The sequence below is a fragment of the Mesoplodon bidens genome (genome assembly GCF_964165515.1).
Source record: "Mesoplodon bidens genome assembly, chromosome: 2".
In the NCBI taxonomy this organism is placed as follows: Eukaryota; Metazoa; Chordata; class Mammalia; order Artiodactyla; family Ziphiidae; genus Mesoplodon; species Mesoplodon bidens.
In genome coordinates this window covers 81,867,874-81,884,994 of record NC_138177.1, presented here as the reverse complement: position 1 = coordinate 81,884,994, position 17,121 = coordinate 81,867,874, and the positions used below count along the sequence as shown (strand labels likewise).

General features: G+C 36.2%; 1 protein-coding gene across 1 annotated transcript in view; it reads right to left on the bottom strand.

Moving 5' to 3' along the window:
- Positions 1 to 5,187: 5,187 nt before the first annotated feature.
- The window catches only part of GDAP2 (ganglioside induced differentiation associated protein 2), a 71,414-nt gene continuing 59,480 nt past the window's right edge, over positions 5,188 to 17,121 (bottom strand). Inside the window, exons 13-14 of the mRNA XM_081226516.1 lie at positions 9,777 to 9,920; positions 5,188 to 5,657 (exon numbers count right to left, since the gene is read on the bottom strand). Coding sequence (XP_081082642.1) covers positions 5,610 to 5,657; positions 9,777 to 9,920 — 192 coding nt within the window. The 3' untranslated portion in view covers positions 5,188 to 5,609. The remainder of the gene's footprint in view (positions 5,658 to 9,776; positions 9,921 to 17,121) is intronic.

Below are 17,121 nucleotides of genomic sequence, written 5' to 3'. Positions count from 1 at the left end.
GCTTATGGAGAACAGAGGATAACTTAATATAAGGGAAATGATGCATTCAAGCTAGATGAAGACCAAATAACATCACTATGTGCTAAACAAATGTACGTAATACTTTGAACAGAGAAAAAGAGTGGGAGAACTAAGTTACCACATAGCACATGGTAGTAGTTGCATGCTAAACACAGAAGAACCTGTATTACAGTACTCAGTACCATAATCATGTTGCTGCTTTGTTTTGTCAAAACATCATCATCCATCATACTTAGTTACTGTTAATCTAAACTGTATTAGTTTTATAGTTTTGCTTGTATCTGATCTGTAAACTTTTTTTGGTTTTATAGTTGTGCGAGAGCTATAAGCATAAGGCATTTACATGTAGCTTTATGTTCATATATACTTAGGTAACATCATAATAAACAAAACCTGAGGAGCTAAGAGAATTTTTCCATATTAAAAGGGGATGTGCATTATTCAAGTTTGAGAAACACTGGTCTATACTGAGCTGCTTGTATGTTCGGGCTTAAGCAGCACTTAACCTCTATCACCACCTATCTCACAGGGTTTGTAAGAGGATTAAGTGAGATGAGGTATGTGTGAGCGCTTGGCCCACAGAAGGAATTACACTGATAGTTCTGTCTGCTTTACCAGAAACAAGGAAAATATGGAAGCTAAATATGGTCTAGGCTCTTTTACTCTAAGTGTGGTCTTGGAACCAAGAGTATTGATACTACCTAAGAGCTTGTTAAGAAATGGAGAATTGGGGACTTCCCTGGAGGTCCAGTGGTTAAGACTCCACGCTTCCAATGCAGGGGGCATGGGTTTGATCCCTGGTCAGGGAACTAAGGTCCCACATGCCTTGTGGCATGGCGCCCCCCACAAAAAAAAAAAAAAAAAAAAAAAGAAAGAAAGAAACAGAGTCCCAGGCTCCACCCCGACCTACTGTATCAGAATCTGCATTTTAACATATTCCCAGCTGGTTTAATATATGCACATTAAAGTTTGAGAAGCACTAGTCTAGGTCTCCATAGAGAGAGATGGTTGACAATAAAATTCACTGCATTTTGAACTGCTCTGTAGGCTAATTTTGGTGATTAGAGAAATGCTGGGTGTAAATGGCCAAAAAAGACTGTCTTATCCTGGGGTTCAATATAAACATTACCATTTTACTAACCGGTTCTTAATGGCTGTATATGTATAGGGTGGGACTCTCTTTAAAAGGGATCTAACTTCTAATTCAGAAAGAAGTATATTTTTAAGTGCAAAATATTCATAAAAACTTTCTGAATTTTGAATAAACAAGTTTTAAGATCACATCAATCAAAACTTTGTTAGGTCTCCTTTGCCCAATAGCAATTAAAATAATTTACATATGTTAAGCTCTTATTTAAATATTTTGGTCCACAACATCTGGTTTGCCAAAGTCTTGGCTCTGTTTATGATGATTGTGTGCTTATACTAACAAAACACATTACCAAAAAAAAGTATGACTGTGTATACAAAATGTATTAGTGTTAACTGTTCAACAAAAATAGTAGATCACATTCACCACTTATGATTTTGTCAGTGTAATTCACCTAGAGCATATCTCTGCTTTTCTTCTTGAACTCAGAGGCCCTAAACATTTAAGTCATGTTGTATTTACTTAAAAAGATTTAAAGATACTGTTCTTGGAAGCATAGAAAATGAAGTTAACAACTAATATCCAAGAGAGCCACTAATATTTAAAACGACCTTGATATCATCTGTTCAAGGGTGATTTTGGTAGAATCAAAGTTTAAACTAGGCTATTTATTATTTTATGTTCTCTACTATGGGCCATTTAAATCACATTCAAAGAACGTAAAGCAAAGCAGATTATTGTGTGTAAACATAAATATGTATGTAAATATGTATACATATACGTATATATGGTTAGACCTACTAGGCAATCCTTATAATCTCTGGGTTTATGATACGATTTAGATTATAGGTAGAACCCTCCTCTACCCTTCACAATCTCAGGAAATAGCAAACCAAGAGTTCATCCCATAGCATGAAGTATATTAGCGCCAGTACAGGTGAAACACTCTAGTGCATGCTGATTATGGTGACCATAACATAAGAGAACCACAATCTGAAACTCACTGGCTAACTCCAATTTTAGAGGTCTACATGCTATCTTGCAGTCCTTTTGGTCCTTATTACAGTCAACCCCTGTTCCTAGAACGACAATTCTTCTCTTTCCAGTACTTCAAATTCCAATCATTTCTGTTCATATATTAAGCAATTTAAACTCTATATACATACATACACAATGTACCAGGGGAAACACAAAGAGTGATTTTTAGCTTCTAACTACACTTTCTTGCTTTCCTATGAACTGCTGCAAAGAAAAGGTTAAACCATTACCTACAGTTTGAATATATTAAACAATATCTAGGCAAACAGAAGACAGGCAGAAATAGGCAAGCCACGTTTTTCTAATACAGTCATTACACTCATCTCTCTCTAGAAATGGGAGATATTTTAATCATTTTAAATTTCAGATATTTGATCAAAAATCTACATCCATTTATGCTACCAAAAATACTTTAAAAATCCTCTATTAGTCTCAAACTACTGCAGATGGATTACTTTGCAAAAAATAAATATAATAGAGCACCAGCCGATGAAATAAGATAAATATTAAAGAAAAGAAAATCTTTAAAATATGAACCACTTGGTCTTTAAGGTTTAAGAGTCTAATAAATACTGAGTTTTTTTCAAGAGGTCATTTTTGCTATCAAGAAATAATGAAATAAATATAGATTAATTAAGAATCCAAATATATGCTGAAGCAAGAAACATACTTTTTTTATAATTCATATTATGTCTTGCAAGAACTAATTAATGAATTAAATTAATATTTTGTAAGTAGTTTCTTCCTCAATTCAACTAGCATTTGGCATGACCAAAGTTCAACTAAATTAAGGACTTGAGGGTGCTTTGAATTAACATCAGATGCTAGTGGTCATCTCCACCCCTTTATCCTCCCTCTAATGTGTCCTTGAAGGTGGCATGTGTTACCCAGGCTATCCAACCTTCTGACAAAGGCAGATATATAGTGAACATTACTTTATCATTTCAATATCAAGGTCACTATGTTCCCCTCCTAGGATTTAGTACGTTGAAAGACCTTCATTACATAACACTTCAGACAGCTATAAAAGCATGAACTTGGTCCCATACCAAATTCAGTTTCACTGAGCAGAGCAACCTTATCTTTAGTCGCCATTAAATTATAAAATGCAGTTGATATGTACATAGCCCCATACCACCTTTACACCCTAGGACAGCAATTGAACATTCTTGCTGTGTTACTAATCATTAATATACTGCTGTGAATACACCAAAGGGACATCCTTTCAAAATTATTGCCTATAAGAAATTGTAAAATTTGCTCCCTTTCAAATACTAAAGTAGCTTGCACCCTCTATTATCTATAGAGGAAATGATTCAGGTCAGATGCCAACATGAGGTAGCAGCTTTAACAGAGAAAAAGTCCAGCTTTAACAGAGAAAAGGTGGCATATTTCTACAACTGCTCCTAGTGAAATGACACCTCATATATGATCTAACAATGGACTGCAGAAGATGAAGCTTATTTTTCAGATTTTTAAAGGTCAAGGCTCAAGGGATGAAAGGAGTACTGTTTGAGATGAAGCTTAATACCAGACATTTGACTGGCTGTCTAGACCTGATGACCTAGGGAACATAACAGGAAGTCCTTAACAAGTAAGTATATGTAAGGAACAAGTGGTTTTGATTTCTGGCACAAAGCAAATGTGTCCATTACATGCAAAAGATAAGACTGCTTATCTGAGAAATGTAAAGCCCCTTCTTGTTTATATGGGAAGATAGAGGATGGGGTTAACACAACTATGGGGGGGTTCTCTGGCATAAATGAAGAAATATGTTTCTTTTATCTCCACTGAAGAATTAATTTGGACATAGGGGAGTGGGACCCTTGGAAGCACCAATCCTGAGCACATTAGAACAGAGGGTTCTACTTTTTCTTCTCCGAACTGCCAGTGTACATGATGGGGTGAGGGAGGTGGGGAGTGAATGTAGGAATCAAAAGGAATATGAAGAAACCCTGATGGAAATGATAATGGTTTGACCTTAATTCAAGAAGTAATGTTTTCAGGCTCCGGACGCACAGGCTCAGCTGCCATGGCTCACAGGCCCAACCACTCCGCGGCATGTGGGATCTTCCTGGACCGGGGCACGAACCCGTGTCCCCTGCATCGGCAGGCGGACTCTCAACCACTGCGCCACCAGGGAAGCCCAAGTAATGTTTAAAATGGCTAACATATGCCTCTTGTTAAAGTGTAGCACTGGAAGAGGAGTAGGACAGAAGACATTCTGGACAAAGTAGGAAGGAGGTCCTAAGGGTTGGCATTTTGCCCTAACAGCTGTTGTCCCAAGAAAAGGGAAATCACTCAAAAGATGCCAAAGACAAGAGGAGTGCCTTGTTGCACTCTCTCAAGGATATGTTATCATTTAAAAACTAACTAAAGACACCCCACCACACAAACTCTCCTAGCATTTTTCATCCAAAGACGTCAAAAGCCCTTTCTAAATGTTATCCTTATGATACCTCTGTGAGGTAGGTAGCATAATGCTAATTTTTATTCAGGCTAAGGCACAAATAGAGCCTGAGTGGTAAAAGCGGTCTGGAATTTTGTTCACTGCAACACACTTCCTTCATTTTGATGTAGGCAACTCAAGACACACTGCTAGGAAATGTCCTTAGAGAAAGTAGACCTAAGAGCCAAACAAAATCCTTCATGACTCTGGGAAAGTGGCACTCTAACATTCACTGATGGCGTCTTAGGAGATGCCCTCCACTTCAGAGTACTAATATGTGCAGTCCTGTTGAATAAGGAGACCAAACCATCTATGATGATAGGAAAAAGGCTGAAGAAACAGTCTTCTTGTTTTCCCCCACTGTTGGGACCAGAACAGTGACAATCTTAAAACATACCATCTAAGGAACTTTAGTCCTTAAGTCTCAGTCTTCACTGGTGCGGTAAAATTCTAAGACTTACATTTTGCTAATGATTTTGATGTTTTTGATGAGATACATTTCTACATTCTTGACCCCAGACAATTCTCTTTTATCATAACTGAATTATCTGTATAAAACGAAATGCCAGGGTCTGAAGCAAACAATGCATCCAGTCAGCATACATTGGTTCTATATATTTTGAGAAACACTTGAGTACACAAAGAAAGCGTGCAATGTTAAAGAGATGATGTGAACAATACTGTGGCTTGTCTAATGGAGAATCCAGTGTCCTTTCAGGAAACTGAAGATACTCAAAAGTTGCTCCCCAATTTCTATTAACAACCCTCGAAAAGTGAACATTTTCATTTGATACAAATATACAAATTTAAAATAAGTGCACAGTTCAGAATGGCCTACCATTTTCAGATTGCTTATGTGCCAGAAAATATACAGTCAATAAAAAAATACCAGAGAGGTGGGGACAAAAGGCTCTCTGGAGCTGTACAGCAAAAATGAATATCACTTCAATAGGTAGCGATCTCTGGAGAAAGTGGTGTCCTTAGAAACCAGTAGCACTGAAAGATAGCAGGTCACAAATCCGGTGATGGGGGATAAGATGTATAATAAGGCCCGTTTTCCTGCAGAAAGAAAAAAAGACAAGAACATTAAATAATAAGATCAATGTAATAGGGAATGTAAAAGAAAGGGATTTAGAGCCAATGATCTAACGTATGAAATGTCTAGCACATGCCTGGCCCTGAGCAGGCCCTCAAGCCAACAGAGCAGTTCCACTGGAGTCAGTCAGAGTTGGTATAATGTAGGCAGAGGTAATCAGGATGATGATATTTTAAAATATTACCATTTATTGAACATTCTATATGCCAGACACTTAACCAGCACTTTTCTTTCATTATCCTTTTATATCCTCACAACATAATGCCATGAAGTAGGAAACTAAGGATCACACAGATGGCATAACTCACCTTAGGTCACCAAGCCGGCAACCAGGAGAGCCTGAATTTTAAATCCATGTCTATCCAAATCTAAAGCCCAGATTCTTTTTTTTTTTAAACATCTTTATTGGAGTATAATTGTTTTACAATGGTGTGTTAGTTTCTGCTTTATAACAAAGTGAATTTTTTGTTAGGCTGTGTTGTCTTTCTGTGTGCCGAATCTTTGAGTTATGAAACAAAAATCATCATCAAGGAATTTAATAATTACAACTGTGTTGGCAGAAGTGAGTCTCTCCATGACAGGCCTGAGTGGCGAGGCTTTTAACAATGACAGTTTTTAGGGTGTTCAAGATCAAGGTGGAGAATTGAATGTTAGAACTTTAATGTCAAATGTAGAAAGCAATAAATCAGTGTAAGGAAATTTTTTGACCTTATTTTGGCTAACTTTATCTTATAAAAGTCAAGACAGTTAGCTTTATGGTAGATAGACCCTAAACTACATTTATGAGACTTAAGATTCAGTTCTTGTTATTTAGGAAAGTACTTCTTTGACAAGTAACTTGTTTTTCAGTAAACCATAAACAAAAAATGCTTAACATTAATGTAAGATAATAGTTAGATATGGAGAATGAAAGGTAGGATGAAAACAGCGTTGCTTTATGGTATATTTACATTATAGTTATGGAGCATTAAATCCATCCAGTCTTGAACATAATAGGCAGTTAAATGTTATTTGAGTGACTAAGTGAATCAAAAGCTCTGCCATTCTTCAGAGCAGATGCTCTGGAGGAGAAATTGATCCTGGGACCATAATCAGGAAAACAAGAGAATATCTAGGAAAACTTACTTTCTTCTTTTTTTCTTTTCTTTCTTTTCTTTTTTTTTTTTTTTTTAAACTTTCTGATTATACATCTGACCAGGTTAAAAAAAATTCAGTAGAAACAAATCCAAAGATTGGCTACATTTTAGGATACTTGACAAAAATTAATGAAAAAAAATTTTTTGTAGTTTAGAATTTCCTACCAGGATCTGTTATACTAATCACTCCAGTATCCTTAATATGCACAGAAGCTATGCTTAAGAAACATGCCTGAAGAGAGAAATCTATCCTGAAGTTCAACTGCAAAGAAATGGTTCACGATCCATCTTTAAGATTTTTCCATTCCATTCCACTGCGGTACTTTTCTAGGCTTCCTGTATCTACATTAAATTGTGATAAAGTAAGAAGGGAAAATCTAATTCTTAATGCTACGAAATAAAGCTTTTATATTAGTCTCACACTGTGGAAGAGACTGCCGAACAATCAAATACTTTCTCTGTTTCTGGAAACAAACACAGAACTTTGAAGAACTGTTACCAGGTAAATCTCTACACTCTCTTCTTTGCCTATAAGAATGCTGACTAGCTCCCTTTCTGAAATGGTCTCACTACCATTTTGATCTAGATAGACAAAAATTACCTTCTAATTACCACCAAAGGTTCCTTTTAATCCTATAAAATTTATGTCACTATGTCACAAAAGACCCAGAAAAATAGAAGCTCACTGCCAACAACCAACCACGTCATAACTTCACCAAGTAAAGGACTATGGGCAAAGCACACTTGAATACGATAATAAAACTGACTGACTCTACACTCGTTTCCTTTTCTCTAATCATATTTTTAATTCTTTCTAGCAAAGGAAAACTTTTCTTTACAAGGTACTATCCAACCACCTTCTAGCCTTTCACCTCAGTGTCCCACGGGGCACCTCAAACCTAGTGTGTCACAAACTGAACAGACCACCTGTCTGTTTTCTCCAAGCCCCCCCAGTGCTCTTCCTACAAATTGCCTCTCTGGGATGGTGGCAACACCATTCTCCAAGTCTCCCAAAGCAGAAACTTTGTTAGTCACCTCAGGCTTCTTTCCTCCTTCATTCCTCCCAATGGCTGGCTGCTCAGTCACCATAATGCTGTGGATTCTATTCCCTAAAACATCTACTTCTAACTATCTCTAAGATCTTCAAACCCTTGCCATTACCACTACCACTGCCTGACTCTAGTCTCATTTCTCCTCTGGCTTCCTCTGACAGCCTCTTATTTGTCTCCTTGCCTACAGTTTTACCCTTGTCTGGTCCCTCTCTACACAGTTTCTTTACCCATCTTTCTAAACAGGAACACAATGGCAGTTTTCCTTGCTCAACACTCCCCACCAACTACGAAGGAGCCAAAGTACCGCAGCATAATGTGCAAAGCTGCAGTGTATCTAGGGATGTGCCCTCTGCCTGCCCTTTCCACATCATCTCCTGACACCTTCTTCTGTTTCTTCCCTCTTTTTATTCCTCTCTTTGGCCTTTATATCTCAGTTTTAGAAAGCTCTAATACAGGTACAGAAAGATGATCCAGTGACCTAAGTATTAGATGGTAGGTTATTTTATATCATTTTGATTAATCACATTATTAATTAGGCCTGTATTTGATATACAAAATATTTTAAAAAAACACACTAAAAACACATACACACAGAACAAAAAAACAAAACCAAGCTTGAGTGTGGTGTTGATATTTAATGAAAGCCTTCTTTGTAGGACCTTAAGTATATAGAAAACGTGTTGGCTTAAAAACTGGTCTTTTGGGTTTTCTAACCAATACATCCTAACTTATATATTTCTACACCAGAAAATAAATGGTAAATCTAGACATTAGCTTTGAATCATCATTCCAAATTTTTGGTATCAAAATGTCTTTCAGTGCCTTTCACATTTCCAGCTATCCATTTTTTTTAAATATTAAGAAGAGTGATATATAGTTCAAAAAAATAATAAGGCAATTTTCTGCTCTAGCAATCTGCAAGAAATAAAACCGGACGCTCTTTTTTCTGCCTCCCATATATTCAACAATCTTTGTATTTATGATCCAACGACTCCAATTACAAATCCTCTTTGTGCAAAAGCAAAACATGACATTTTGTTAGCCATTAGAACACATTAAATACTTTGCTCTTCACATAAAGTGTAACAGAAATCATAGCTGAAGTTGTAGAAACGTTAGAGAGAAAATGTCTTGTAGGATATTTACTTTACTGTACATATGTTGTACAATAATTAAGGAAGAATAATTCATTTTAAGCTTAATATAACCTGCAAATATATTCTCTGATTCATGCATAAAAATATGCAATCAGCAATAATTAAATAAGGCAATTGATAACCTTTTGGCCAAGCGTGTTACTTACTTCTCTGTTTTTAACTACTAAAGTGATACCGTGAATAAGTACAATGGAATAGAGCTTTGATGAAATTCTAGAGTAGTCCTTTCTTAGTGTTTAATAGATTCATAAATGTTATCTGTAAGGAATAATGTATTGGTTGTCACTTATACAAACTTTTAGCAAAATGAAATTTCTCATAGGGTAAAGACTAGGAAGGCGACCTGGCTTACAATTAACGCTGAAAATGTCAGACACCAACAGATACTTCTGGCTCTATTTATGTAGATGAAAAGCCATTCAGTCTTAACAAAATTAGGGAGAGGTGTGTCTCAAAGGTGGTGAAAAACTGACAGTACAAGCAAGGATTGGCTATAAACCTACAGCAGAAATATTTCCCATTGAAAAGTTTACTGGGGGAAAGGCGCCCCCCTCAGAACCAAGCATTTTCCTAAAGTTACCATAGGAAAAGAATGTCAAACGATACTATCAAGTTTATTAAAACACATTAATTGCATTATCATCTTACAATGAAAAGATGATGTGCTCACACGCACTTGCAGTATAAAATAGTTAAGATAATACACCAGGTAAGGGAGAATTCCTGGTACTTCTTACCCTGGCATCATATTCAAGGACAAAAGGAGGAAAGTCGATCTGTTCTGGCGAGATGGCAGAAAACAGCTGGTGGAGGCTGTCCACATGGTGGATTTTGTCCTTCAGTCCTGAGACAGAAAAGGTGGTAAAAAACCATGTTGATACCTGATTAATAGAAGAAAAAAAATAATTTAAGCTGGTGGCCTGAATTGGAAATATACACGATTTTGAAAATTTATGTTAGATAAAAACTATTTCAAAATTGAAATTGAGATCAAAAAAAATCTTGTAATAAGCAGTGTTTTTCAAAGTGCAGGTTGTAGTGCATCAGTGGATTGTGCAATCAGTTTAGTGGATTGTGAACAGTATTAAAAAGAACAAAAAGAAACATGCTAGAGCAACAATGACTAGGGAATGTAGCAAGATGAGCTTTGTCTTATGAAGCTTCAGTTTCTGTTACATGTCTATGTGCTCCAGTCCATGTCATGTGTTGGGATGTAATATAATATGCTTCTTACCGTGGGCTGTGGTCAAGACCACTGCATTATCTGATGGACGAACTGATTCACCGGTACTCTGAAAATGGTTAACACCTCCAAATCTCATAAACTCTTTTCATTACTTCAAATGAGACTGAAAATTTTTGCCAAGTTTTGAGACATTTATTTTTCAGTTGACACTTGGCATGCAGTCTCTTTCTCAAAGTGAATCTTCTGTAGACGTGGAGCCACCTTTGCTCATTTCACTTCATGACATTGCAATCTTTCTATAAAAGCTAGTCTGCAAAATTTGTTGGTTCCAAAAAAAGAGAGAATTCTGGATAGCAAACTATACTGGCACGAGCTAGGCAATAGCTAGAATTTACAAATTCTTGTTCATCTATCCAAACTGACAATCATAATTAGTCATGTTTACCAACGGCTTACACAACAGTTCTATGAGGTAGGTACAATGTTACTGCTATCCTCATTTTATTTACAGAGAAGGTAACAACATATGCATATGAATTCTCAGTGCACTGGCATAGTAGATTCCAGTATATAACTGGGTACATTATAAATACAGTACATGCCACTTTGGGCACTTGCCAATCATTTTTTAAATTTCTTTGACACTCTATCATGTTTTCCAGTGGTTGCTCCAAAACTTTCACATATTCCTGGTCCCTAATACAACATACTGTCTTCACACCTACTTATGAGAAAAGGCATGGAATAACAGAGACAACACTACACTTATCTCTATCAGAATCTTATCCAAATTTCCAAGACTCGGTAGAGACTCATCTCTACCATTATTTCTCCCTTACAGCTCCAAACAGATTATCCCCTCTACTGAATTCACATAACCTTATGTTTAAATCTCATTTATAGCATTTATCTTACTTCATAGGAATGTAAGTAGTTTCTTATACTCACTTCTATAATTTCCCTAGTACTTAGCAGACAATCATAGAATGGTCTAAAGTTTTAGAAGGTACAGACAGACCATGCATTCTCAAGTATTTGAAAAAGAATGAATCAATGAAGATAAGGCCTATTTCATACTGAGTTTCATGGCCTGGGTCACTAATCTATTTCGGCTATACTACCAATGACTGGTATAAGGCCTCAGATATTAACATTACCCTCTGTATCCCCTCATCTTACAAAGCTTATTTGGAGGGTGGTGGAGGGGGCGGGAGGTACTCGGCCTTTCTAGAACCAAGTGAGTTAATTTAAATCAGATTAGATTGTCACTTAATTACACTCCAATCCCCAGTTTTTTACATCAGTTTTTTTTTGTTTGTTTTCAAAGCACATGCTGTTATATACCTAATTGATACAAACTTCTGCAAACTAGATTAGGGGCTCTACAACCAGTTAGCTGATAAACTAGTAAGAGCTACGGAGAGACCATGGAGATTTTAGAGATTCTAGGAAGAGTTTAAGAAAATAAAGATTGTAGAGTCAGAACAGAGAACCTTGCGGATGTGTCAGGAGATACACTGTGCAAGGAGTTACACATCTACTGGGAATCTACTATGTGCTAAGCATTGGGCACAGCTGTAGGTGATACAGGGTAACAGTGACCTGGCCATTCCTCTAATGGGGGCTTAGACTCTAGAAAAGGAGCCAGCTTATAAGCATAATAACAACAACTTCCTAAGGCAAAAAGTACTAAATGCAATGAATGGCCCAAAGAAACACATGAATACCTATCACAGGCAAGGAGCTGTGCTACGTGGAAAAAGGTATAAAATTACGGAACTAGAAGGGACTACACAGGGTATTTGTGTTCCACCGTCTCTTACCTCAGGACCTTTTAACATGCTGCTCGTTTAGTCCTGAAACCCTTTTCCTCAATTCTTTGCCTGGCTAAGAATTGTCCTTCAGAGTTCAGGTCAGAACTCACCTCTGTGAGGAAGCTTTCACTGAGTACCTACACTCCAGCCAAAGCTGGAGAAGCAGCTTCCCTCTAAGTGTTCCAACAACACCGTGTTTACTCATATTACTACGTAACTGACACTCTGTGTGGTAGTAGCTGATTCTCTCAATAGGCTAAATTCCCCCGTGTGGGGATTCTCTTCTTCAATACCATATTTATAGGAATTTATAGGGTCTAACTAATGCTCAACATGAAAAGTAAGCAATTCAATATGTGTTGAGAGAATTAACAAATACTTTCTGGACTTACTACTTTAGTACTATTTAGGGATGGTCGAATGTTCCTTGATTCTACAAAAACAAGTTGTACTTCAATCTGGGCCTCAGTCTCTTCATCTACAAAATGAGCAAGTTGGACTTCAATGATTTTTAAAGTCCCTCTTAGTTATACAGTTCTATGAAAGGACTCTTGACTATGCTGCATGTATTGACACAGTGAGCTGGTGGTGGTAAATTCAAAGAGAAGGCTGGGTTGGGGAAGAATGGGCAGTGATCTTAGGCACACACTCTTTGAAAGACAAACACATTTCTCTGTTGCATTTTCTCCCATTACCTCCTTTGCATTCTTTTGGCATTAGCAAGAGAAAATTACTCAAAGTAGACAGAAGTGGAAACCCAGTTAAAAGTTTTCCATTCAGGGAGACCCAAGAGCATTGTCTTCAGTTTTTTTCATTTTATTTTTATGTAGCTCAGCTTTTAATTTTCAATTATTTACAACATAAGTCACAGATATACATTTATTTAGGTAAACTTGCTTTACTCAGTGTCTACTATTTTAAAAAACTGAATTAAAAATTTGAAAAAAAGGCTGCTATGATATTCTGTGAATGCTAGAAATTCTCTCATCCAATTATTCACAAATGCACAGCCAAGAACATGGGATCACAAGACAACATAAACTAGGAAAAGATTGTTCACACATGTATGCACTTAAGTCATCTACTAGAGCCAAAATCAACAGTGGGTTTAAATACTATTAGTTCACGTTCTATTAGTGAACTTCAAGAAAGAAAAAGAGTAGTGATTTATATGAGCAGTCAACTTATCACGTTGGGTGGAGTGCTCTGGAAAAGATCTGAGAAGTATGGAAATCAGGACAGTGATTCTATTGTTTTATTATCCCTTGATTTCATCTCATTATTTTATAATTACAACCACTCCATTTACAGTTTTTGATTTAGTATAAACTAATGGTGGGTTTCATTACACATGGGTTTTATTTTCTCAATCCTCCATCATTTTCTCCATCCCAAAATATTATGAAAGGTAACATAATGGCTTTCACTGTATACATCTGCTCTTCAGCCTCTGCCTACCTGCCATTCGCACTGACTTCTACCTGAAGCAATTCCAATGGTGTGACAACCAACGCTAGTGACTCTAACACCGAAATTTCTGGTAATGTCTATCCATTGGTGTGGCAGTGGGGGAAAGATAGCTATTCATTGACTCTCTTGTGTGGGGAAGGAGGGGTTAAAGTCAGATCTTAGCAAACAGTGGCTATGTATTCTCGTAAGTGTGGTACAGAGGAACACCCTTCGGATAAGTCTGAATTTGTGACAAAAGTAAAAAAAGATGTTTTTCCATTAAAAAAATTATGAAAATTCATAATTTGGATGAAAATTCCAACATTCACTAAAGTTGAAAGAATTTTACAGGGAACACTGGTACAGAAATCACTCAGACGATCATTAAGATTTTCCTTAAGTTTTCTTCATCATACATCTATCTGTTCCTCTATGCATCTATTAACCCATCTTACTTTTTTGCTGCACCTCAAAGTAAACTGCAGACATCAGTAAACATTCCCCAAATACAGCATTCATATCTTTAACTAGAGTTCAGTGTTTGTTCAGTTTGCTATAAAATTTACATTCGATGAAATACACAGATTTTAAGTGTACTTTTGCTGGTTAGACAGATGTACACACTTGTATTAGCAAAACTCCTATTGAGATACAAAACATCTTCATCACCCTAGAAAGTTCCCTCATGCCCCTCTTCCCAGAGGCAAACACTGTTTTGATTTTTTTTCTACCATGCATTAGTTTTGCCTGCTCTAGAATCTCATATAAGTGGAATTATACAGTATGACTCTTTTATGTAAGGCTTCCTTCACTCAGCATAACGTTAAGATTCCTTCATGCTGCTGTGTATATCTGTAGTATCTATGTTCTCTTTTATTGCCAAGAAATATTCCATTACAAGCATACAGCAGAGTTTAATTATTCATAATCCTATTGATGGACACCTTGGCTGGCAGTCACTGGCTGCTATGATTAATGCTGCAGTGAACATTCCTGTAGAAGTCTTTTTATGCACATATATTTCATTTCACTTGGGTAAATACCTAGTATTGGAATTGCTCGGTCACAGACTAGGCTCGGTCACAGACTGAGTTTATAAGAAACTGTCATAACTTTTTTTCAAAGTGGTCGCAGAAATTCACATTCTGACTTATACTGTAGGAGAATTCCAGCTACTCCACATCATTGGTAATACCTGGTATTGTCAGTTTTTTAAACTTTAGCCATTCTGGTGGCAGTGCAGTGACATCTCATGCAGTTTAAAAAAAAGAAAAAAAAAGTTTTATTAAGATATACCCGACTTACAATAAACTGCACATATTTAAAGGATAAAATTTGTTAAGTTGTGACATTACGTATACACCCATGATACCATCATCACAATCAAGAAGATGAACACTGGGAGCTCCCCGGTGGCCCAGTGGTTCAGAGTCTGGGCTTTTACTGCTGTGGCCTGGGTTCAACCCCTGCTCGGGGAACTGAGATCCCGCAAGCCACGCGGTGCAGCCAACGACAACAACAGCAACAACAAAACAAAAGAAAGAAAATGAACATACCCGTCACTCCTACAGGTTCTCAGGGTCCTCTGTAACTCCTCCCTCCCACCCCTCCTCCCTGTCCACAGGTAACCACTGCTCTACTTTCTGTAGAAAAATTATACATTAGTTCATATTCCCTAGAATTTTATATGAAGGGAATTACATAATATGGACACTCGTCTGGTATGTACACACTTCTTTTACTCAGCGTAAATATGTTGAGATTCATTTGTGTTGTTGCATATATGAACAGTTCATTCCTTGTTCATTGCTGAGTAGTATTCTATTGTATGGATATACCACAGTTTGGTTATCAATCCTCTCAGTGATGAGCATATGGGTTGTTTCTAATTTGGGGCTATAACAAATAAAAGTGCTATGAGCATTTGTGTACAGGCAATGGATATGCTTTCATTTGTTTTGGGTAAATATCTATGAGTGGAATGGCTGGATCACACAGTAGGTGTATGTTTAACTCTTTAAAGAAGCTGCTAAATTGTGTTCCAAACTTTCTATACCATTTAACGTTCTGATCAGCACTATTTGGGAGTTCCAGTTCTTCCACATTCTCAACATTTGATACAGTCTTTTAAATTTTAGCCATTCTAATAGGAATGTAATATCTCGTTTTGGTCTCATTTGTACTTTCCTAATAACTAATTGTGCTGAACATCTTTTCATTTATTTACCATCGTATATTTTCTTTGGCGAAGTATTTTGCACAAATCTTTTCTCCATTTCTAAACTGTTTCCTTATTATTAAGTTTTGAGATTTCTTTATATATTCTAAAGTCCTTTATCAGATAAATGTTTTATTTACAAAGATTTTCTCTCAGGCTGTGGTTGTGTGGTTGATCTTTTCATTCTCTTAGCTATCTTTAAAAGAGCAGAAGCTTTAAATTTTAATAAAGTTCAATTTCTTTTATGGATTGTGCTTTTGGTGTTGTATCTAAGAAATATTTGCTTTACTCAAGGCCACACAAAGCTTTTTCAACTATATTTTCTTCTAGAAGTTTAAAAAGTTTTGTTCTACATTTATGTGATACAGGATATAGATCAAAGTTCATTTTTCTTTTTGGCGTATCGATATCTAATTGGTCCAATATTGTTTGTTGAACAGACTAACCTTTTTCCACTGACCTGACTTTGCACTTTTGTAAAAAATGTTATCCATAAATACGTGAATCTATTTCTGGATTCTTAATTGTGCTCCATTGATGTCTTTGTCTATCTTCATGCCAATACCTCACTGTCTTGAGTACTGTAGCTTTAGAATAAGCATTGAAAGCAGGTAGTGTTGGTCCTCCAACTTTGTTCTTCTTTTCCAAAGTTGTTTTGACTATTTTAGATTCTTTGCATTTTAATTGAATTTCTACAGAAAAAACCTTGTTGAAATTTTGATGGGGGTTGAATTGAATCTACAGCTTTAGAAAGAACTGACAATTTAACAGTATTCAGTTTTCTAATCCATAAATACAGTATATGTCTTCATTTATTTAGGTCTCCTTTAATTTCTCTCATTGTTTTGCAGTATACATAACTTGTACGGTATATTATACAAGTCTTTCATATCTTTTGTCATATTTATCCCTAAGTACTTGGTATTTTTGATGCTAGTTTAAATTATATTGCTTTTAAATCTCAATTTGTTTCTTGCTAATATATATAATAGATTTTTGAATATTGATCTTAAACCCTGAAACCGTGCTAAAAGTTACTCATCAGTTCTAGTAGCATTTCTGAGGATATCATAGGGTTTTCTACATAGATAATCATGTCATCTATAAATGACAATCAAGAGAGCATTATTTACTCCTTTCTAAATCTATATGCATTTTGTTTCTTTTTCTTGCCGTATTACACTAGCTAAAACCTCCAGTACAATACTGAATACAAGTGGGGATAGTAGACATTCTTGCAAAGACATATTAAAAACTGACATACTCTTCTGTTTGTCTCCATTAAAGAAAAAATTTCAGTAGCTACTGGATGAATAAAAAAATAAATGGATGATGAGATTTTGGGAAATAGTCAAGCACTTCTTCCTTATGTGCTATAGAAAGAAAAAAATAGCCACATGCTGAGCATAACAAAA